This window comes from Nyctereutes procyonoides, unplaced genomic scaffold, assembly GCF_905146905.1.
Source record: "Nyctereutes procyonoides isolate TBG_1078 unplaced genomic scaffold, NYPRO_anot_genome, whole genome shotgun sequence".
Taxonomy (NCBI): Eukaryota; Metazoa; Chordata; class Mammalia; order Carnivora; family Canidae; genus Nyctereutes; species Nyctereutes procyonoides.
The window spans coordinates 58,028,962-58,053,195 of record NW_026575146.1 but is presented as its reverse complement, the minus strand read 5'-3'; the positions used below and the strand labels follow the sequence as shown (position 1 = coordinate 58,053,195).

The window sequence follows — 24,234 nt, the reverse complement described above, 5'->3', positions numbered from 1 at the left end:
AGTCTCAGCACACCGTCAGAATGCTGTGGATGGGCGTAACTGTGGAATCTGAATCAGAGATCATCGGCACTACTCAGACTTGTTAGCGTAACTAGGTTATGTTACTGTAACAGTCAACCCCCAAAGCTCAGTGGTGTAAACCACCAGAGCTTTATGTCTCATTTAATCTATTAGGGGTCAGCTGAGGGCTGCGCTTTGTCTCCTTCTCACCCCAAACCCAGTCTGAAGGAGCAGCCTCCGAATTCAGAGAGGAGAGATTAGCTGACCACACCCCCAGTTCTTAAGTGACCACATGTGGTATTTCTGGTCACATTACATGGACCAAAGCAAGTCATGTGGTCACTCCTGCTTTTAAAGAGCAAGGGAGTGAGATTTTACGGTGTGCACAGAAGGAGAACCAGAAATAGTTGGTAAATGACACTAATGACCATCATACCAGATGCCACTTTTACAAAATCATTAAAGAAGGGACAGATTGCTAAGGTGATATTGTCAGTGCATCAGCTGTGCATGTGAGGGAAGTAGGAAAGAAAGAGAGGGCTTGAAGGATTAATATTTCACTACTATGGTTTTATTGGTTCTCTTACTATTAATTTTGGCCTGGTGGATTGCCTACCCACTGGATGCAAGCCACTTTAGGAAGTTCCTAGGGTTGAATTTCTAAGCCTTTGTGTTCCCTCTAAGGCAGTGCCAGCCATGAAAGACCAATTTGGAGCAGCTACTGACTTTGCTAAAGAATTAGATAGAACACTCTATGCAGCAATAATTTCTAAAGTAGGTGACTTTGTTTCAATATCTACTTTTCAGGATAAGAATATAAAAATATAAGTAGACAAGACAAAATCAGTAAGAAGCAGTCACATAGGTTCAAACAATTAATTCATAAGCAGTTTTAAGTACTGTACTTGAACCTGGTCTTTTTTAGCACTGGACCAGGAATTGAACTCTGATGGAACTTGGACCTTAAGCTCTGCTTTTCACTTCATTTCCTAGATCTGAGCTATTGACAGCCATTCAGATTCAATGGTGGCTTGGGTTTAGAAGTCAGAAGCACCAGAAACCCAGAAAAGACAGAATAACAGAAAAGAATGCCAAGAAACATGTTGAATTTCACATAAATTCCATTATTTTCTTAGCTTCAGTTTCCTGAATCACAGATCATGGGACAGAGGCTTAGGTGAGGTTAGGGAGGGTGATCTCAGGAAAGCACGAGTAAGGGGAAGGGGAGTGAGACCAGGAAAGAAGGAAGGAAGGAGAGAGTAAGAGAGCATATACTGAGCTTGCCAGAGCTTTATGAAAAACTGGTTGCTCTGTGTCTTCGAAGAGGCCATGTGAAACCACTTTATCTCCAAGAAGTTCATCCAATGTGAGGAAAGGAGAATGACTGGTCCATTGGCTGCCATCTTGCTTTGGTCAAAGTTCACCTCCAGATGGTATAAACTTCCTTGCACTTCAGTGGCACACATGCATGGGTGCCGGGCAGGCGCTGTAGTGCTTGCTTCATGCCCCAAAAGCAACAAGGAGACTGCAGCAGGAGACAAGGAACAAAATGCATGTGGCATGAGTGGGGCAAGCAGTTTTGTCTTCCGCATGACCAATCTGAGGAATGAGAGGCACCCCTGCAGCAGACTAGCAGACTCCTTAGGCAGCAGCAGTGATGAAACTCAACTCCAGAGTTTGAAGATCAGCACAGGTGATTTCTAGGGCCGCTGTAAGCAAACAGCGAGACAAATGTCCCATTCTGGCATGACGCAAAACTCAAATGAATTATAACCACCACCCCAGCTTGGGACCTGGGAGTCCATCTAGACCTTTTCTTTTCCTTTCCAGCCTCCAAATCCTTTAGCTTCTGTTAACTTAGCATTTTTGCAACTCTTGCATTCCCCTCCATCCCCCAGCTCATTCTTACTTCTCCTTTTTATTGTACCTTTCCTGGAATGTTGCAAATCTTCCAGTTAGTTTTCCTACTTGGACCAGAGTTAAAATATCTGGCTTTATGTGGGAGGAAATCCCCACTCAAGTTGGCTAAAACAGTTGAAGGTGGCATGACTCCAAGGTATTTTAACCCAGTTCCTCCACACATCACATCCTAGTTTAACCATGTCCAAAAAGGAAGAGGTATCTTTTCTGTGTTTCTGTCTTAGGGGGGAGGAAATATTTCCCAAAAGCCCCCAGCAGACTTTCCCACAGGTCTCATTAATAACATATCACACAGCCAAACCTAAAGCCATCTCTGGCAAGAGGAAAAGAATCAGCTAGGATTGTGCTAGATGGTTCAGGATCCCTCCCTTAGACTGAAGATGGTTAACTGCATGCAGGATAGATACTCAATAATACTGAGGTTTGGATAGGAAGGAAGAAGGGACTACTGATGTAGTTAGGAACCACCGGATCTGTCTGCTACCTCTGGGCTTATGCCCTCCAATCCATACCACCAGTGTGATGCTATTAAAATGCAAGTATCAAAGAATTCTCCTGTTGAAACATTTTATGATCCTTCTTTGTTTAAGGATCCAGTCCAAGCTCTTGATCTTGTATATAAGACCGTCTATGATCAAGTTTCTGCCAGTTTCTCCAGCTTCTGGTTATGCCATGCTCATGTCTTAGCCATGCCCCTCCTTCTACATCTAGCACAAAGATTATGCTCCTGAGGAAATTGTCTCCTAAATGTGACTGGCTCTATCATTCACAGGTAGATACTCCCTCAAGTCAAAGAGCACATTGACTCAGCTTTCAATTTTCACTGCTCCGATTACCATATTGAAGTCTTTCCAGACTCCTGGATAGAATAGACTGTTCTTACTTCATATTCTCACCGTGCTCTTTATGTAATTCCATCATTGCCACTCTAACACATCATGGTACTTCTTTCTTACACATCTATTTCTCTGTATTCATCTCTGCATTCCCAGCACCTAGCAGTACTTGGCACAGTGAGTAATATGAGACATTTAATAGATGTCTGATGGATGACTTTGTGTCTAAAGTGAAATGAGCTAATATGAAACCAATGGCAGCATAGGAAGAGGGTTAATCATTTTAGGAAGATAAACTAAAAGTCATCAACATATTCTGTGTTTTCCATAATCATGCGGGGAACTGGTGAAAAGGTGGTGAAAAGATTGGTGATGGGTTTATCTATCCTCTGCCAGAAGACCAGGCAGGATGAAGCAAGGGTTCCTAAGCACTAATTATGCATAATTTAAATACAGACAGCTCTTTGGTTGTAACCAAGTTTCACCGCACAGCAGATGTAGAATTCTGTCTTACGAGGAGCTATCACGGCAGGATTCTTATGCCGTAATGAAAGCGCTAATTATCTGTACAAGATTTAAGTCTTAGCTGCAAAGGCCATAAAGGGATGTTGTCTGCAGGCCTTGAGATGATTTGGAATTTTTCTTCCATGACCACAAAAGGCTAAGCAGTTCCTTCATTCTGTTACTGCCTACAGGCTTTTTAGTCAACCTATCAGTCAAGAGTTAGGATACCGGCAGACTCAGGTGCAGTTTTGGGGGGTAATGCAGCCCATGGCAGGTAATGACGGTAACATGCGCAGTCCTGCAAGAGCATGGGGCATGTATCACTTGGGGTGGTTTGGTGCGGATGTCTACAGTGGTAATAAGATGATGTCTGGAAGAAGCACTGTTGGCTGTGGAAGTGGACAGGTGGGCTGGGCACAGAATTTAAGAGTACAGGGCATAAAGAGCTTGCAGATGGGGGATTGCAGTTCAGAGCAGCTATTGATATGCTCAAGCAAAGAAAGAATGCATAAATAGTAAATAATAACTGGCGTCATTTGAGGAATTGATTGTGGGATGATTGGGACCTCAATCTTGGAATACTGATAAAAATGCTGGCGCAAAAAAGAAGGCTAAATGTGACCAATAGTACTGTAGGCTAAGCAGTACAAGGTATAACATAAATCGAAGATGAAGGGAGTGGTTAAGACTGCAGGGTTTGAACTAGGTACATCTATTTTCTTATTTCCTCTCTGCCATTTATTAAGAACACAACTTGAACTTCATCAGATGCTCAGCCTCTTTACAACATGGAGAAAACAATAGTGCTCTGATTATAGAGTTGTCATCACAAGTAACTAAGGTGATGCCTACAAAGTACTAAACAGGCAGAACAACATAATAAGCATAAAACAAATGGGATATATTTACTTAATTTTTACTCCATTATTCAGGAGTAATTTTGTTTCACACTTCCATAAAGACGCAGATATTCCTCATTAGTTTTAATCTAATAAATCCAAATAAATAGCTTCGAACCCACTTGGAGCGTTTTTTAGCCCTGTCCAAACATTTTGCAGGATTTCTTTGCCCAGGAAAACCACTAGAGCATGTAATTAAAATCATCTGTATAAGCAAAAGGATGACCCTATCTTTTTAATATTTTTCAGCCTTACTTTATTTACAAAAAAATTCTCAGGATTTTTGTCCACTATTACATGGACCAATTGTTGACTTAGCCCTATTAATTCTGACAGGCATTTCACACCATTTTTTGGTGTTCCCCCACTTTAGCCCCAAATTAGCCATGTCTTCAGTTACTGCCTGTGTACCTAGGGGCAGCCAAGGATGAATTCACTCTCCAGAGAAGCGTTGTACACAAGAGGTCACTGGATCATAGTGTAATGATAAAATGGCAATATATTTTTTTTTAAAGCCATCCTTTGAATGATGGTTAAGATCACTACATTGGAGAGGATTATTACACTGGAAGAAGGTGTTTTCTGAGGAGGTAATATTTTCTGGATCCTGAATTGGATCCCTATTTGTGGTAGCAAGACACATTTTCATTTATTCCGTTTGTTCAACAGATTTAGTGAGTGCCTCTACTATGTGCCAGACCTGGGGCTATTATCAGGGATTCAATCGTGAGTGAGAAACAGATGGAAGTCTCTCTCTTAACCAAGCATACAGTCCAGGGGAACAGACATTAATCAAATAGTCACTCATTGAATGGAAAGTTATAACTGTGGTGAGTGTTACAAAGGAAGAGCATGAGGAGGTGATGATAAGAGAGCATATAACAGGAGGACTTTACTTAGCTTGGGAGGGGAGCATAAAGTAGGGACATCTTCTCTCATGGAGAGCCATTTGGAATCTAAAGGAGAAGTTGGTGTATCAGCCAGGGACCCCACAGGAGAGAGATGGCATACCTAACAGAGTGCTTTAGGAGAATTTAGTAACAGGACTTTCTACCAAGATGTGCAGAGTTAAGAGAAGCAACACAGTATGGTAAAGCAGCCCAACACTAACAAGAGTGGAAACCTTTTACCACTCGTGGACCACAATGGGTGGTTACTGGAAAGCAGACATGATAGTCATAGCTGTAAAGATGGAAGCCCAATAGGAATTTTGCCTTTGGGTAGAAGGGACATCCAATCTGTGGAGACCCAGGAAGGAGGAAACCAGGAGAATAAGTCATCTGACCTGTCTTCACTCTGACTTGCTGTTGTCTTTGCTTTTGAGTGCTCCCAACTGGAGTCCAATGGCAAGGAAACCATTGGCACAGTCCACATAGGTTAGACTCCTGACAAAGAGCATAGATCTGGAGGAGCAAATAGAAAAGATCTAGCACAATGGACACTGAGTAGATTAAAAGAAAAAAAAACAGACTGATATCATAGAGTGTGCAGTGGGGAGCACCCTGGGCAAAGGGAACAACATGTACTAAGGCTCTGTGGCAGGAAGGAACATAGAACCTTCCAAGAAGGCCTGCCTCAGATGGTCACAAGAGTGACCCAAACTACATGCTGGCATCATCGTCAAGGAGGAAGGATAGACATCATGAAGACAAACAGTATAAAATGTCAGCTCTGTGAGGTGGCTTCGAAGCCAAGAAATAAAAAATGGGCCAGGAAGCAGAAGGAAAGATTGGGTGAAACAATTCAGCATTCTGGGCTCAACCTCTTTGGTTCCTAGCTATGCATGCCAGAACACTACCAGAGTTCAAACTGCTGGAAAAAGTCATAAGCCTTTTCCAGAGATAGCTTTAGGTGATGTTGGAATGAGGAGACTGCCGTGTTAAGTCATTCTGTCATTTAGTCAACAAATATTTATTAATGGTTTTTATTTTCCTGTTGTACTAGGGACTGAGAGATAAATGATGTGATTCTTGTCTTTGGGGAGCTCATGGGCTCAGCAGAGAAGGCAAACATGTAAAGAAATACTTGCAATGTCTGGTAATACTCTCTCCTGGAGAGCTATGTACCAGGCACAGAGAGCCCAGTCTGGGCTGACTGTCTGGGGAAGTCAGAGCAGGCATCCCAAAGACGGGATCTCTGGGCTTGGTCTTCACTTCCCCAGGTGGAAAAACCAGAGGAGGGATATCATCCAGCAGAAAAGTATGGATCAGTGCAAGCCACCTCTGAAAGCAAACAGTCTCTAGATCTCAGTGGTTTAGCATAATAAAATGTCTTTCTTTCTCATGCCATGCTGAGTGTTCTGAGTGGTTCTTTCTGAAGGGGTGACCCAGGGATCTAGGTCTTTTTCAGCTCTGGCAGGTGGTTTCCAGAGCCACTGCGTAAGGAGCAGAGAGTGTGGGGAGTCACAGTATGCCTTCAGCCACCCTCCCAAAGAAGAGATACTCGTCACTTCCCATCATACTTGGTTGGACCAAAGTGGTCTGGTGGCCATGAGGAGATGCAGAGGAGCAGGAAACATGGTTCTGGCTTGGAGAGAGCACGGACCTGGCAAGCTGTGAGCTGCCTCTGCTGCACAAGATTGTGCACAAGGGAGCCTAGAATCAGGAAGAAGCATTGCCTTATCAATAAAATGGCAATAAACTGTGTACTGCCAAGGAGGCATGACGACCAAATAGATAGTGTCAGGGGGACATCCTTTGGAAACCATAAATGGCTTTATAGACACAAGGGGATTTTATTGTCTATGCCCAAGGCAGGGGATAGTCTTTCCCTAAGGTAAAAAAGTATAATTTAACATCTACCAAGGCCCTCAAACATACCTAGTTCTGTGATGGACTGCCAATGCTAGAATAAAAAATAGGCTCACCATATAATCTTTCTGTGAGGACCAGAAAATAGGATTGGAGGTAGCTTCAAGGCTTCCTGAAGTGCCATGTAGGAAAGTGTGTAACAGAGTTATCTGTGTAAGCATTCTCTCTTCTCACAGATTTGGAAGCCCCAGCTGAAAAGGTGGTATATGTCCATTAGAGCCTAAATATTTGCTTCAGCCTTTCTTTTTTTTTCACCAGAAAATTTATCCAAGCCCTCCACATCTTTTTTCCAATGTCGCAGGGCTTACATAGACAAGGCAAAATGTTCCTTTCCCTTTCCACCCTCTCCTACCAGCCCCAAACTGAAAATCCCTCTATTAATTTTTTAAATACACGAGTGGAAAGGCAGATGGCATTATCTGGATAATGCTAGCAAAAGATCAGACTCTTTTCCAAGGCCTATGCTATGTTTTGAGATAACCAAATGAATAAGGTTATTTTGGTCTGAAATTAGTTTGTAACTTTTCATCTCTCCTCCAGATATGGTTTGGGTCTATTAGAGCATCTTCTGTCTAATCGACTACCTTGCCAAAGGTTGAACCACATATATCAGGCTCCCTCCTATCTCTGACCTTTTACTCTTTCTCCCCACTACCCTTCTCCTCTCTCTCCTACTGGCAAGCATTTCTTTAGTTTTTAGTCTGAGAAGTCAAGAGAACTGAAAAAACACCCTTCTCAGATGTGCTTCACGGCACCCTAATAAAAGAGACAAAGAACACCATTCACACTTTTCCAGGGCACCTGTCACCAGAGCAAGCAAGTTCAGTTTCCATTATTTCTTCATTTTGTATCCATATTTTGGGCTGGTCACAGACTCTAAAGTTTCATATTCTTATTGAATAAGGCTCTAAAAAAGGTTCTTCTGGATCTGTGTATCTTTTTGGAAGAGGGGGAAGCTGTGGATTGTACTGTCCATCTTAATGACCTGACAGCAGTCATAGGTGTTCTTGGAATGGAGCAGAGCCATGTGAAGATGATGTTATTTCCTAGGGAGGATGAGGGGAAGGGAAGATTGGTATTTCTAAAAGTGTAGACAGCCTGACAGCAAATTCCAGAGCCTGGGTGACATTTTAAATTGGTAATGCTCCTAATTACCCAAGCCCTAGGAAACCATATGGAATACAGCCACAGTTCTAGAATTAATGTAAGTGAGCACTGTGAATCCATCACTAACAGCATGCTCTCTAATGGCAGAATATCTGTGTCAGCACAGTATGGTACTGCGGTTAAAACACACATACACACACACATACACACATGTGTGCACACCTACCCTCTTGATAGTTCCTATTTTTTGGAAGAATTTTCCTGCCATCAAGGTAAAAAAAAAAGTCTTTTCTAAATTTCCTACAAAAAGTAATATTTTGTCCTTGTCAAACATTGCCTATTGGTATCACTGTGTTAGAATGTCAGATTTATAAAGATGAACTTAAATAAGCAGTGTATAACTTTATGGAACTTGAGCTTGGAGGCAGAAATACCCAGATTCAAATCTGAACTCCCCAGTGTGCTGCTAGGTGAACTTTGGTTGGTTGGTCAATGTCTCTGAAGTTCCGTTTGGTCATCTCTAAAGTAGACATAATAATACTATTTACTGAAATGCTTATTGTGAGGATTTAGAGCCAATCAAAATGCATTGCTCAAAGCTAGTGCTAAAAAATACTGAGTCAAAGTCATTGATGTGGCAGGAACCCATTAACCTGAAATTTCAGATTGAGTTTTGGGCCTTGGCTTCAGCAGTGTTTGGGCAAGGGACCCAATACATGCCATCCACCTCTTTCTCTCAGTGTATCCGAGTGTTGGGCCCTCGTGCTAGTAAGTGCACAAGTGAATGGTGATTATCTTTATTTAAGTCCCAGATCTGAACACAGAGAATAGAAGAAAAGTGTCTGTAAATGCCATGTGTCCACTGCCTTAATATCCCCCTACTTTCCACCTATAAACCTTCCCACCTATGTCAAGAGACCTGGGGGGATAAAAGCACATACCTCACTTTTGGATTTTTAAAGACTTTATCTTCAATTATTTCTGAAAAAATATATAAATTTAAATATATATGAAATTATATATATACATATATATTAATCATACAAAGTATATAAAAACACACAAAAAAAACTGGTGACAGTTTTCATTTTGTGCTAACAGAGGCTCATTCGTGACACTTTACTTTTCTTGGCCCTAAACATCCTCAAAGTGACCCATGTTACAAAGAAATTATGTGCCAAGTGCTTTGTATACACTTCATGTTACTTAATCCCTACAGCTGACCTTGAAAAGTGGATATTATTAACCCCCCTAGACATCTGAGAAAAAGGAACGTCACAGAGATTTGTAAGTTGGCCAAGGGAAGACCACTTGGAAGTAGCAAAGCTCATACTTTAATGAGGTCTGATAGTGACATTCAAACTTTGCATGGTACCAGCATACCTGTGCATGCTCTCACCTCTTTCTTGTCTTTGCTTTTCCTTCCAGATTGTTCTAGATGTTGGTTGTGGATCAGGAATACTATCATTTTTTGCCGTCCAGGCTGGAGCTAGGAGAGTGTATGCTGTTGAAGCCAGCTCTGTAGCACAGTATGCTGAGGTAAGTGGCTGTATTATTACAGCGGCTATACTCACAAGGTCTTCAGTAAACTTTAGGTGACTGGGTGATGGGCTCTTCCAGGTAGGTCATTTAGAAGAATTTTTTTTTTTTTTTACCAGTTTAATTTTTTTTTTTTCCTGTTGGGATTTTACTGCTGCAGGAAGCCAGACTTCACTGTGGTAATTGACATGAAAACAAGTTTTTAAAACATTTTACAACACTGAAAACACAACAAAACTTTCTGCTTCCCCATCCATTGGGTGGCAAGTGGGCCTGGGGGAGATTAATGTTTTCTTATCTTTAATGACTGACCAAGTGAGAAGTCAGACTTCACTGGAGCTACATTTATTTTTTTCTTAAAGACTGTATGGACAATAGCTGTACCACTCATTTAAAATTTTTACTTTAGGCTTAAGGAGCTGTTGCTACATGGTTGTATTTGGAGCACAGACAGATATCTGTGTTTCAAGGAGCTTTTTCCAATTTCAAGCTCCACTTGGAGGATAGAGAGATGCTTTGTTTTAAATATAGCACTCTATTACCATTATTTTTTTTTCTCTATTACCATTATGACATGTGTACAAATATTAGAGAATAAGTCAAAGTCAAGAGTCAGGTAATAATGGCTTTGGTAATACTTGGATATAATAATAACCCAATCAAGTTACGGAGATTGGATGTGTGTGAACAGGGTAATGTGCTTGTCATTCACACCTGGAGGAGGCCTGAATTTTAATGAGGGATAGGATGACAGAGGAAAGCTTGGCTGTTCCTTCTGATGAACATAGCAGAATGTTCTTCTAGCCCTCGGCAACTGGTAGCTCAGAGTGATGGTTGGCTTTGGACTGAGTGAGCAAAGAGGGACCAGAGATGAGTAGACAAATACAGCATGTTTGGAAGGGTAGAGTGCAAGATCCTGATGGCTAGCATGCTGTTATCATACTCTTATTTTCCTTCCAAAAATGTCGGATAAAATATTTTATTTATTTATTTTTTTGGTTGCTTCCTCCTTCACCAATTTTTTAAAGTTTTTATTGAAATTATTTTATTGAATTATTGAAAATCTGATACACACAAAACAATATTTGTAAAAGATGTAAGTGTAAAGGATTGTGATATAATGAACATATGCCCTCTACCTCTTTTCAGAAATAGGCCATTAGCATTTCCATTAAAGGTCTGTGTGTCTTGTCCCCATTGCTTCTCCTTTCTGCTCTAAACAGAGGTAACCACTATCTTGAATTTTTGTTTATCATCCCCTGGCTCTGTAGAGTTTTACCACATGTATTTCTATCTCTAAAAACAAATCTCTTATGAACTTTTCATAAATGGAATCATAATGTATGCATTCTTCTATAATTTGCTTTTTTCATCCAAGATTATGTTCCATTTTGTGGATGTGCACAACTGTTGTTTTATCTTCAGCGCTGGATAGTGTTCTATTGTATGAAGTGCCCCAAGTTGTTTGTTCATTGTTCTGTTGGCAGAGTTTGGATGGCGTCTATCATAAAAGTGTTGTTCCTATTATTCTTGCACAGCACTCCCCAGTACAGCTTTGCTCAAGTTCCTTGGTAAATACCATCAGTGGAATTGTTGGGTCATCGGACATGCATACTTCATGTCTGCTCTGTGATGTTCACTCTGCTCTGTGATGCCCAGCTGTTTTCCAGAAATAAAAGTAGCTCTTCTGGTTTTCACTCCCTCCAGGAATAAACAGGAATGCCACTGTTCTACAGTTCTGTCAGCACTTGATATTGTCAGGCTTTGGAATTTTTGTCAATCTGGCATTTATGACATGATGTTTGCTGTTCTATTTGCATTTTCCACCTACTAATAACTTTGAGCATCTTTGCAGAGTGTTTTAGCCATTCGTGCCTTCTCTTATGTGGAATAATTGTTCACCTTTTTTGAACAATTTTTATTTTGAATTATTTTTCTAATTCTAATTAATTTGTAGGAATGATTTCTATGTTCTAGGTATTAAGCCTATCTGGCTATATTGTGGAAAATATCTTTTTCCAGTTTGTACCTCACCTTTTCTCTTTCTTTATGGTCCTAGTAGACTTCAATTACAAAATTCTAAAAAATTAAGAAGAAAGTATAAGCTTATGAAGAGAGAACTCTGTAGTTAAAAGTGCCACCTCTTAGATTTTCATGGGTCTTAAAATGCATTTCTAAGGCTAAGGAGGTGAGCATAGAACCCTGTGTCACATGCTGCTTAATCATTTAATCATGCTTTATTCATTTGCATCCATAATTCTGTTTTTTTGGGAATATAAGAGTAACATATACTGATTAGAGTCTATTCCTGTCTTCAAAGAGGTTCTGTTCTGATAAGAGATAGTTGTCTCTTGTATCATATACCACCCCACAAAAGAGTGGCATAAATAATTCAAGGATTTTCTTTTTCTCATACAGTTTGTTTTCACATATATTTTAAGGTGATTTGAGACATAATCTTTTTAAAACCTTGAAAACCTAATATCCTGGTTATAGTATTTTAAGGAAAAACAGGAAGAAATTAGCTAGTAATTTCCTTGCTTATCCTAGCCGTAATCCTATCTCCAACCCCAGCATAAACTCTCAATAATCATCAGCACACCCCGGGAGGAGCCATTCTAGAACTGTCTGTGTGATTGGTTTCTCCAAGAGACTCTTCATCTCGATTAAACATATCAGCAGGATTGTTGCCCTTCTCACAGAGTGGGGCTGCCCTCATGGGCACTTTTTCTCAGAGTGTGGCTGCTGTATAAGGGTCTCTAAGCAAGAAGCTAGTCCACAGGAGAAGAAAAGAGAAGGAATTTAAAATTTTAAACCTTTTTAAATTATTTAAAACTTTTTACATATGATTTACAGGTAAGGTATAAAAATAAGAATAGTTCAAAGCTCCCCAAATTCTGTTTACCTAGATTCAGCAATTGTTCATATTTTATCCCATGTGCTTTACCATTGACTCCTGTTTTTCTCTCATCCCCTCCACACAGATATGTATACACGTGTGTAAATGTTTACATTACATATATGTAGGGAGAGAGAGAGATGGACATACACATACTTTTTTTTTTTGAGAGAGAGAGAGAGAGTACGTGCAGGAGAAGGGGATGAAGGGGCAGAGGGAGAGAGACAGAATCTTAAGCAGGCTCCATGCTCAGCCCAGAGCCCAGTGTGGGGCTCAGTCTCACGAGACCCTGAGATCATGACCTGAGCCAAAATCAAGAGTGAGTTACTTTAACCAACTGAGCCACCCAGGTGCCCCACACACACTTTTTTCTCTGGGTCAGTGATAGACATCATAGCTCTTTATCCTTAAACATTTCAGTATTTCCTAGGAATGAGGCTATTCTCCTATATAACTAAAGAAGGACTTAAAGATGAAAAAGGAACCGTACAATGACTTGTCTGCGCAGTCTTTCAGTGTCACTGATCAGAAGGTTTAGGGGAGGGCCCAGCACAAGCGGAGAGACCGTCGCTGTGGGTGTTGAGGTGAGGACAATCTATACTGAACTGCCTCTTTGTTTATCATTTCCAGGGAGAGTTGATTTTTAAAGCTTTAAAACCAATATTCTAATGAATCCCTAAAGCCATAGTTTTATGTTATCTTTGGTTTTGGCTTCTGCAGAAGGTTCTGCAGAGGACTTTTATGTTTCCGTAATCTTTCTTTTCTGTGTAGAGTTGGGGCAGATTGGGGGCAGGGGTAGCTTTTCAGATGTAGTGGGAACTGCACAGAGTCCTTGAAATTCTTGCCAGCAGGTCTCTTTGGCCCTGGAGACCTTCCCTGCATGTGGCCCTAAGGACAGGTTAGTTATAATGCATTCAGGGCCAAGCATGATTAGAATCTTCTCGAAGGAAGGATTTCATGCCAGCCTAGTCCCTCCCAGTGAAGACTGTGATCTCCACTGTGCCTCTGGCTCCTGCTGCAGACGTCATGAGACACTCCCATGGGCCAGGCCTTTTCACCCGGATGGAGGGCAACCTGTACCAGCTCTTGATTTCTGCTTCTTACACTGTCGCTCGTCTGCACAATTTGTGGGTGGCAAAATTCAAGTGTGAACAGCACACAAAAGCTTTTCCCTCTAAGAATAGGCTTTTATAGCAGCTCAGCACACAGTGCATGGTGCTCCTTTCGACCTTTTCATTATTTGGTAATTGAACCAGCAGACATTTAATTCTTTCCTCTGGAGTCTTCATTAAATTGCTCAGAAAAGATAAAATTGCAACAAGAAAGAAAAATGAACAAATTTAACTACCATCGCCTGTGCCTGGAAACTTCTTCTCACGCTAGGCTTCTGGGCTTTAAGTAAACAGAATATTTTCAAATTGTAGTGAATTCAATATCATTTGCTTTCACTGGCTCAAACTGATTTTGTAAGGGCTGACCCTCAGTCGGCAGGGTGATATGAGTGACTCCTCATCTGGAGGGAACATACATGGAGTCATTTTTTGCAGGATGGTCATGAACTTGCCCAGGTACAGCCATGAGCTCTCACCCTGGGCCCCATCTGACATTTCTGGGTCAGTAATAAGAGATCATCCTTGTCCACAGAACAGGGCAGGGCTAAAGGTTTCCCATGGGTTTCCAGCCTATCCACCTCAAAATGGCAGCTCTGTCTTGCTCTCTTTTTCTTTTCTTATGTATGAAACTTAGAGCTGAAGCTCCAGGATCATACAGATCAAATAGAAAAGAAAAAGGCATTAATCAAATGTATACACATATACGATCAAGGAGGGGAGTATTCCTTAATTTAAATTATACAGAAACACAGGTCATGTCTCTCCATCTAATTCCTCGAGGGCCAGGAGAATAAAAGACTATGAAGGTAAGCAATCATGAATATATTAATACGTCATAAGCAACTTAAACTTACAACAAAGCTCTATGGTGTTGAGATTTAGCAACATTCATAATCATTATTGGGCCACTTAATAGTTAGACTTTTACTGGTACATAATTCCTTCATATGCCTCATTAGGGTAACTCTTAAGGAGTCAGACTAGGTATTTCTAGATGATGGGGCAGTGGAAGTAAAGGCAGGTGGAATTGGAGCCATTGTGACACTGCCTTTCTAGACCTACTAGATTCATGATCTAGGGCTATTCTGTTCTAAATGGGAGCCATGGCACCCAGGTGGTTGTTTATATTTCCATGTAAATTAGTTTTTAAAAATTAAATTATTTAGTCACAGTAGCTGTATGACAAGTGCTCTGGAGTCACAGTGGCTAATGGCTCTGATATTGACCAGTGCAGATAGGGAACATGTCTGTTACTGCAGAAGGTTTTAGTGGGAAGCACCAATGGAGAGGACACAAGTGGCCAGACTTCATTTTGTTGGCATGTGATACCCAGGCTGATGGCTGTGTTCACTGCCACGTATTGGGGGCCTTCATCAGATTGGACTGGCTCAGCCTTAGGTGAAGTGCTCTCCCCAGTCCCTTGTGCTGTGGGCATTATTTATTCCCTTATTTATGTGTGAGATCTGTCATAGTATGGGTTCCCTAGGAAACAGACTCTGATACCGAGATCTGATGCAGGTAGTTTGTCACAGAGGCCTCTTGGGAAGCTGATGTGTGGGGAAATGGGGAAACAAAGGAAGCAGAATAGTATGAGGGAGAGGAGGTGTTAAGCTGCTGCACAGTGAGAATGAAGTGTGCGTCTAATTGCACAAGAGTCCCCAAGCTGGCACCACCCATCGGGCTTGAGCCACCTTGAGGCAAAGGCTTTTATATTCCACATGCTTTTTATGTACAATCTGTCAGGAAGGGCTGTGGCTTTGGCTAAGGTGACTCTCTGGCCTTAGGGAATTTGCTAAAACCAGACCCAGCTGAGAGTCATCATTGCCACCCTTCCAGCAGCTGGGGGAAGGAGTCCCATGGTTCTGGAGCAAGGATCTGTAAAATATGCTACAGCAGATACCACAAGAACAAGATTCAGGGTCCGAACTTTGGGCTACAGACTGGAAGCTGGGGGAGATTGGACAGAAAGATGTAATAGTAAATCCAGGAAGTGATGGAACAAGCTGGATGACACAAAAAGTGTAGGCAAGGTCACAGGGCAACCAGTCATATGTGTTTTCGGTGTGAACAAAGACTTTCTAGAAACAGACTCACCAGCTGACATGATATGTCTTCTACTCTCCAAAGCCCTGTAAGGACACAGAGTACATGTAGGACATGATCTTGACCAGGAGCAATTCCTGTCTGCCAGGAGAGTCAAGGGAGGCCATCGGAGAAGAGGGAGATTTGAATGGAATCCTAAAGAGTGACAAATGCAATGCTGTCTTTCTATGCTCCACCTCTTACTGCCAATAGTGACCTTTTTGGAAACCCTTAGATTCTTAGGTGATTCATCTTAAATTCATGGATAAGCTCTTCTTCACAAAATGCACTGAGGGCCAATTATTGAAAGGTACTTCTAATTTATAATCTTGAACACTAAAAAGAGCATGTACCTTGAAGTTTTCTGAGTTTATCCTGATTTCAACTCTTTGAGCTGGCTTTTCTCTCCAGTATTTTTAGTGTCTCCTGCCTCTTACTTCTCCTTTCTCATTCTCCAGACACTAAAATGCCTGAGTCATGAAGTTCCATCCAGCCCATCAACACTTTTTATTTTTGCACTGACAGGAAAGTTAAAAGGTGACAGTAAGGAATCTCTGAAGGAAATAATATGAATAAGCATTTTGCACAGCTGAACGTTTAGAATTTTCACATCTGTAAACATGTAGTTCTTCAGGAAAAATCTGTGAGAGGCTTGAGGCAGATACAATCATCCCCATATTACAGATAAGGAAGAACCTTGGAGAAGATAGATCATGAAGACGGGACACAGCTTGTGAGGCAGGAGCCCTTCCCGCCACCTCCTTCTCTAATATCCAGGTCAGCGGGGGCTCATGGTTCCGTTGAAGGCAGAGAGGTTCACGTGTTGACTAGAAGCTGGAGCCCCTACCCTGTAGCTGCTTCTTCTATGAGTCAGGAGAAAAACCATCTTTTTCTTTTCAAGCAACTGATTTTGAAGCACTTCAGTAGGCAGACAGGTCTGCCATGTAAGAAGGAAACCTTCCTCCATTAGCAGAGTCAGCTAGTAACATACTTAGCAGAGGAGCAGTTGAAAGAAGTCCTTGTGGGGGCACTTGGGTGGCTCAATCAGTTGAGCATCCAACCCTTGAGTACAACTCGGGTCTTGATCTCGGGGTCCTGGGATCCAGCACCACTTCTGGTTCTGCACTCAGGATGGAGTCGACTTCTCTCCTTCTCTCCCCTCTGCCCCTCCCCCACCTCACACATGCACATGATCTCTCTCTTTCTAAAATAAATAAATCAATCTTAAAAAAACAAAACAAAGCAAAACAGAAGCCTGAGTGGAATGTCACCCCATTTACCACAAAACCCTACCCAGGAAATAAAAATCCTTCTTGTAGTTGGATTGGTGATCAACAAGACAAGAAAGCCTGTGAAGGAAAACATCTATGCCCCTTCGTCTCACTCAGCACTCCGTTCCTTATAAGGTAGATTCTAAAACTCTTTGCCAGGATTAGAATTGATGATTCTGGAATCAGACAGTGTGGGGTTGTGTCCTTGATCCACAGCCTAATGGCCATGGGACCTTGGCAAGTATTTGTTCCTTATTGCTGCTTTAACAAATTAACACAAACTTAATGGCTCAAGACAATACAAATTTACTGCCTTACAGTTCTGAAGGTCAGAAATAGAGTGGATCATGTGGAGCTAAACTCAAGGTGTCACAGGACTGTATCCTTTCCTGGAGGCTGTAGGGGAGAATCCATCCTTTGCCTTTGCCAGCCTTTAAAGGCTGCCCACATGACTTGCCTAGTGACTTTGGTTATCACCATCATCTTCTCCTCTCCATCCTGCCTCCCTCATGAAAAGATCCTTGTGTTTATATTGGACCTAAGAAGACCATCCAGTACACTGGCCCCATCTCAAGATCCCTAATATAATCACATCTGCAAGGTCCCATTCCCAAGTAAGGTCACATACTCAACAGTTTTCAAAGAGTAGGATGTATGCTTTTTTGAGGGGGAGGGACGTCATTCCACCTACCATATTAAGTTACTTAACCTTTCTCTACCACATTTTCTTCACCTATAACTTTGTAGATACTAATAGTCCCTTGTGAAGATATTTATGATGATCACCTGAGAAAATCAATATAGAAATTAGCACAATCCCTGACATTCTCTAGCTTCTGTTATCATTGTCTCCATAGTGATTATCAATACTATTATGGGGCCTCATTTCGTCTGTGCTCTGTAAGAGTCAACCACACAGAGATCATTGGAAGGGGATAACGGGATGTGTGTCAGGCAGAGCTCATTTTTTTAAAACTGCATGTTTGAATTGCATTTTGAAATGTCCTTTATGACTCCTTTTTAAAACCCAGGCAACTGCAAGATGCAGGGGCTCTGCATTGTGCCCAACCCTACCTGGAGCTTCAGCAGACTAGCCGGAGCAGTGTGTTAAACAACTCTGTGACGTGTGGGTCTCTGGAGAAATTCATAGCAGTTTCTAAACCCTTTCCCCAGTAGAAAGTGTGCTTGCTGACCCAAATCTACTAAATTCTCAGATGGCCTTAGGTTTGGTGACCGATGAGAGGGAACACAATTTCTTTGGCATCAAGGAATAAATAACCCAGTGACTCCAGACGAGGATGTGTCAGGATTCCCTACAGGACTTCTGTAACACAGATCGCTGGGCTCCACCCCCAGGGATTCTGATTCAGTAGGTATAGGATTGGGGTCTAAGAATTTGCATTTCCTATAAATTCTGATGATGCTGTCGCTTCATCAGGAGACCGCACTTTGAGAATGACTGGGATTATATAACGTTAGAGATGAAACAGTCCCCAAAAAGGACTTCCCACAATGTCTGAGTTGGAGAAGTAAGGTAGCTAGCACAGCAGGAGGAGCCTACTTGCCCCAAGCTCCCTACAGTGACAACAACACCCCTTTTTTATGATGGCTAAATTTTATTATGTCTAATTTAGTAACAGCCAGAAAGGCTGGGAGCCTAATACTAAATATATTGTGTACATCACTGAGACTTGGCTAAAAACAACTGTTTTTTTTATTTGTTTTTTTTTTTTTTTACTTTTAAAGAGTTTCCTTTTATTTTTAACCTCAATTTCCTTATTTTCCCAGTTGTACTGAGAAATAACTAACATACATCACTGTATAAGTTTAATGCAGCATGTTAGTTTGACTTATAAATTTTGTGAAATGATTACCATGGTAGATTTAGTTAACATCTGTCATCTCATATAGATACAATGAAAAGAAAAGAAAAAAAAACAAAAGCTTTCCTTGTGATGAAAATCCTTAGGATCTACTCTCTTAACTCTTATACATCATACAACGGTATTAACCATAGTCAGGGTGTTCTGTGTTGCATCCCCAGTACTTATTAGTAGAAGTCGGTAGATATCCTTCCATTTCCCCCTCTCCCCACCCCTACTGCTGGTGATCACAAATATGATCTCTTTTTCTATGAGTTTGCTGGGATTTTTAGTTTTTGTTCTATTGTATTTATTTCTTCAGGATTGCATATATAAGTGAGATCATATGATATTTGTCTTTCTCTGTCTGACTTCTTTCATTTAGCGTAATCCCTTCAAGGTCTATTCATGTTATCACAAATGGTAGAGTTCCCTCATTTTTTGTGGCTGAATAATATTGTGTGTATATACCACAACTCCTTTATCCATTCATCCATTGATGGGCACTTAGATTGTTTCCATGTCTTGGCTGTTGTAGACAATGCTGCTGTGAACATGGGAGTATAGATATCTTTTCAAGTTAACATTTTAGCTTCTCCTACACCTCCTCCTCTTTTATTTGCTTGATTGAGGTATAACTGATATTTTAAAATTGCAACATAATTAATGTATACATCCTGAAAGTTTGGACATACACATATGTCCATCACTGCAGTCAAGGTACTAAGCATGTCTTTTACCTCCAAAAATTTCTGTGTTCTGTTTTTATTTGCATGCTTGTGTTTTGTTTTGTATGAACACTTAACATGAGATGTACTCTCTTAACATATTTTAAAATATACAATACCACATTGTTAATTATGGGTGATATGTTGTACAGAAGGTCTCTAGAATGTACTCATTTTTCATAACACAAACTTTATTTTTTTTAACTTTATTTAAGTAATCTCCAAACCCAACATGGAGCTCAAACCCACAACCACAAGATCAAGAGTCATATATGCTCTTCCAACTGAGGCAGCCAGGCACCTTGCATAACAAACTTTAAATCCATTAAAGAACAATTCTTGATTTCTCCTCTCCTAGCCCCTGGCAACCACAATTCTATTCTCTGTTTCTCTAAACTGGACTATTTTAGATCCTTCATATAAATGGCATCATGCACTATTTGTCTTTCTATGATTGGCTTATTTCATTTAGTAATGCCCTCAAGGCTCATCCCTGTTGTAGCAAATGGCAGGATTTCCTTCTTTTAAGGGTGAATAATATTCCATTGTATGTGTATAGATCACATTTTCTTCATTCACGTGTTGATGGACATTTGGATTATTTCTATGTCTTGGCTTTGTGAATAACACTGCAGTAAGTGTGCAGATATCTCTTCAAGAGGCTGATTTAACATCTTTTGGATACATACTCAGAAGTGAGCTTGATAGATCATATGGTAATTCTATTTTAATATTTTGTGGGAACTCCCCACTGTCTCCCAGATTCCCACCAGCCATGCGTAAGGGTTCCAGTTTCTCCAAATCCTCACCAGCACTTGTCTTTTTGCTATTTTTTTGGAAACAGCCCTCCTAACAGGTATGAGGTGATCTCTCATGGTTTTGATCTGCGTTCCTCTGGTGTTTAGGAGAGCAACACTGCTTTTATCTTGTTTTACTTACTGGATTTCTGGATCAACTTTTATTTGCATAACAGTTTGGAGGCCAAAAAGAACTTTTGGAGTCCAGTTTCCTCAGTTTACAGAGGAGGGGCCAGAGAAGAGATTTGCCCAAATCCACAGCTGTTTTTCCTCGGCCGAAGAAAGTTGTGCTCATTGTGTACACTGACGTGTTGGTCATCTTGATGTTTAGCTTACTATGCAACACTTGAAATATACTTGCCTTAAGCCAAAGTTTTTTTTTTTTTAAGGTCTATTTATTTATTTATTCAGAGAGAGCGAAAGAGAGGCAGAGACACAGGCAGAGAGAGAAGCAGGCTCTATGCAGGGAGCCCGACATGGGACTCGATCCTGGGTCTCCAGGATCACACCCCGGGCTGCAGGCAGTGCTAAACCGCTGCGCCACTGGGGCTGCCCTTAAGCCAAAGTCTTAACTCATGACTGCTCACCTCCTTCCTCCTCCCTTCACCTCGAGCAGCTCCCATTGTGCCTAGCTGTCGTTGCCCCATTTGATTCTGGGCATGAGAGGAGAGATGCAGCATGTTTGCAAAAAGTACCTGTCAACCAGAAGCATTTTTCTGCAGAGTAGCTACATGTTTCAGGGGAGCTGTGATCCGCTACACGTTTTCTTGGCAAGCCGAGCAGGGACAGGCTATACTTCAAATTCTTCCAAATAGGGGATCCCTCGGTGGCTCAGTGGTTTAGCTCCCTGCATGGAGCCTGCTTCTTCCTCTGCCTGTGTCCTTGCCTCTCTCTCTCTCTCTCTGTCTCATTAATTAATTAATTAATTTGTCCAAATAAGAAAGACATCATTTGAGCTCTCCCAGGGAATGAAACTAAAAAGGATTCCAATGTCTGATTCCTTATTGTTGCTAAAAAGGTTTTGGTGTCTTGGAACTCCCTTTAGCCCTAGCAGTGAATTCACTTCTCATGCACACCCTCCCCCCCAAACCCAACTGTACTTTTTCCAACCTGTTCCAGGCAGCTTGAGAGTTTCACCCTGAAGTGCCACGAGAGAGGGGAGGAAGGCAGTGGGAGAGAGAGAGAGTGAGAGAGAGAGAAAAAGGGAGAGAGAGAGAGAGAATGAACACAATCAGTGTTGGCTGTGTGACACCCTTGGAGGCCGGACCAACGTCTGAAGAGCAAAATATTCAGTCAGGTCAACAGGTTGGCCTCCCCGCACAATGCTAAGTAATCACTGTGACTCCTTATTTTCCGCAGAACTGATGAGTCCCCCTCTGCTCTGGGCTGCTGGTTTGGCCGTCATGTAGCCTCAGATTGGTGTCCAATCTTGCTCTTTTCATCTACTGTAGCTCAGGAAATGATAACTGGTTTGGCCACCTGGGTAACTTTTTAATGATCTGAAAGACCACAAGGAGCCAGCATTTCTTTTGTGCAGTCCCTCATTCAACAACCTAATAGCTAGCTGAAAGGAGCTTTCTTGAAAAGAAGAAAGTCTGCTCCTCTCAGGCAGAAGCAAGAGGACCGCACGATTCTCTGATTAAACTATCACACTGCGCATATTATGGGGCATCCGACCTGCTTGAGACGGGCTTACTGCTGAGGTTTCTTGGTATTTGCACTGATGCTTCTCTGCCAACAAGCCGTGAAATGACAGATGAGGGTCCCTCAACTTCAGTATGAATGGCAAGTGAAGTGCCCAAGAAACTGCCAGGGCCCAGCCGCCACCTGAGGCAGTGCTGGAAGGGGAAACGTGTTTTTCTTTAGGGTTACCCTCTGTGCAAATGAACTTCAATCACGAGGGAAACCAAAGCTAGCACCACAGGGAATGCAAGACTGGAGTGAAAACATGGTTTGTCCTCTGCCCCAGTGGACAAGCAGCCTCTGCTAATAGATACTGCACTTGGAACGGAAAGCAGGAAATGGTCTTCTCTCCTCCCTAAACTCTTTTTTTCAGAATATAACATTGGAAACCTTAAAACCTCAATCATGTCATATTTAAAAGAGCAACTGCTTAGGCAAGGGAGTGGCTAGCACTCTAGGCAGGAGCCTGGTCTTTACTGTGTATACTGTGTCCACAAAGTTCTATTCATGTCTCATGATCAGCATACATTTTCAGCTCTCCTGTCAATAGTTGCATCGTGATTTATTTTGAAATCTTTGCATGTACTACCATACTAACATATCATGTGCACTGTAAACATACTCCAAAGTTCAAATGATGAGATACCACTATGCATGTACCAATAGCTAAAATTCAAAAGGCTGGCCGTAAAGCCAGTGGGACCCATGCACGCTGTCTGTGGGAATGAGAAATGACCCAAGAACTTTCAAAAACCATCGGGCGATTCCTCTTAAACACGTGCTGCCCCTAGGACCCAGTAATTTCACTCCTTGGCATTTACCTAAGAGAAAGGAAAATTTGTGTTTACACAAGAGATTTATATGCAGAAACCTGGAAGCAACCCAAATGTACATCAACAGATGAAAAGACAAACCAACTGTAGTATATCCAAACAATGAAATACTATTAAGCAATGTAAATGAATGAACTACTTTTCCATGTAACAACATGGATGAATCTCAAAAATATCATGCTAAGTAAAAGAAGCCAGATACAGAAAAACAAACTGATCTATTTGTGTGAAATTCTAAGATAGGCAAAACTAATCAATAGTGACAGCAGATCAGTGATGAGTGGGTGAAGCAGGGTCAGGAGTGACCATAAAGAGGCATGAAGGCAATTTGGGGGTGATGGCTATTTCTCATGTTTTGATTGTGGTGCTAGATACATGGATATGTACATGGATATCCATACATGGATACATGGATATATATATACATATATATATATATACACACACACATTAAGTTGCACACAATGTATGTTACATTAAATATAAATTATTCAACAAATATGCAGTAAACATGCTGTTTGTTTTATTTTAAGTTTTTTAGAGAATGTGAGCATGAGTGGGTTGGAGGGGCAGAGGGAGAGAGAGAGGATCTCTAGCAGACTCCCCTGCTGAGCACAAAGCCCAATACAAGGCTCTATCTCACGTCCCTGAGATCATGACCTAAGCCAAAATCAAGAGTCAGACACATGATGGACTGAGGCACCTAGGCACCCCTGAACGTGCTGTTTATTTAATTTTTTAAGGTTTTTATATATTTATTTATGAGAGACAGAGAGAGAGAGGCAGAGACACAGGCAGAGAGAGAATCAGGCTACACACAGGGAGCTGGACATGGGACTCGACCCCGGGTCTCCAGGATCATACCCTGGGCTGCAGGCAGTGCTAGACCACTGAGCTACCTGGGCTGTTTAAAAGCAAAAGTAGATTTCTATTCATTTTTGTCCCGGAAATCTCAGTCCATGCAATAATATAAAAACCAGAAATAAAATTATCAAAAGGAAGGAAAAGGCAAGATAAAGATGAAAATCCACATGATTTAAAAAAAAATTCACATGATTTTTTAAATTTAATTTTATTTAAATTCAGTTAATTAACATATAGTGTATTATTAGTTTCAGAGATAGAGTTCAGTGAAAATCCACATGATTTCTAACTGTATATATTTTACTAAGGACGCACAAAAACCTGCAGAGTTAATGTGATTTAAAATATTGATTTAATATTTGGTAAGAGTATGATTTAAAGGTCTGGTTCTATGTTAAATTTATTTTGATACTTTCTTATGAGGACTCTTGCCACTGGGTAGAAAATGTACAAAAATATGTAAATCTAAATGGAAGAAAGGCAAAATG

The 24,234-nt window shown here is 41.2% G+C and overlaps 1 protein-coding gene across 2 annotated transcripts in view; it reads left to right on the top strand.

Moving 5' to 3' along the window:
- The window catches only part of LOC129500407 (histone-arginine methyltransferase CARM1-like), a 241,801-nt gene that overhangs the window by 156,316 nt on the left and 61,251 nt on the right, over positions 1-24,234 (top strand). For both annotated transcript variants that reach the window (XM_055310825.1, XM_055310826.1), the window contains exon 5: positions 9,505-9,615. In XM_055310825.1, coding sequence (XP_055166800.1) covers positions 9,505-9,615 — 111 coding nt within the window. The remainder of the gene's footprint in view (positions 1-9,504; positions 9,616-24,234) is intronic.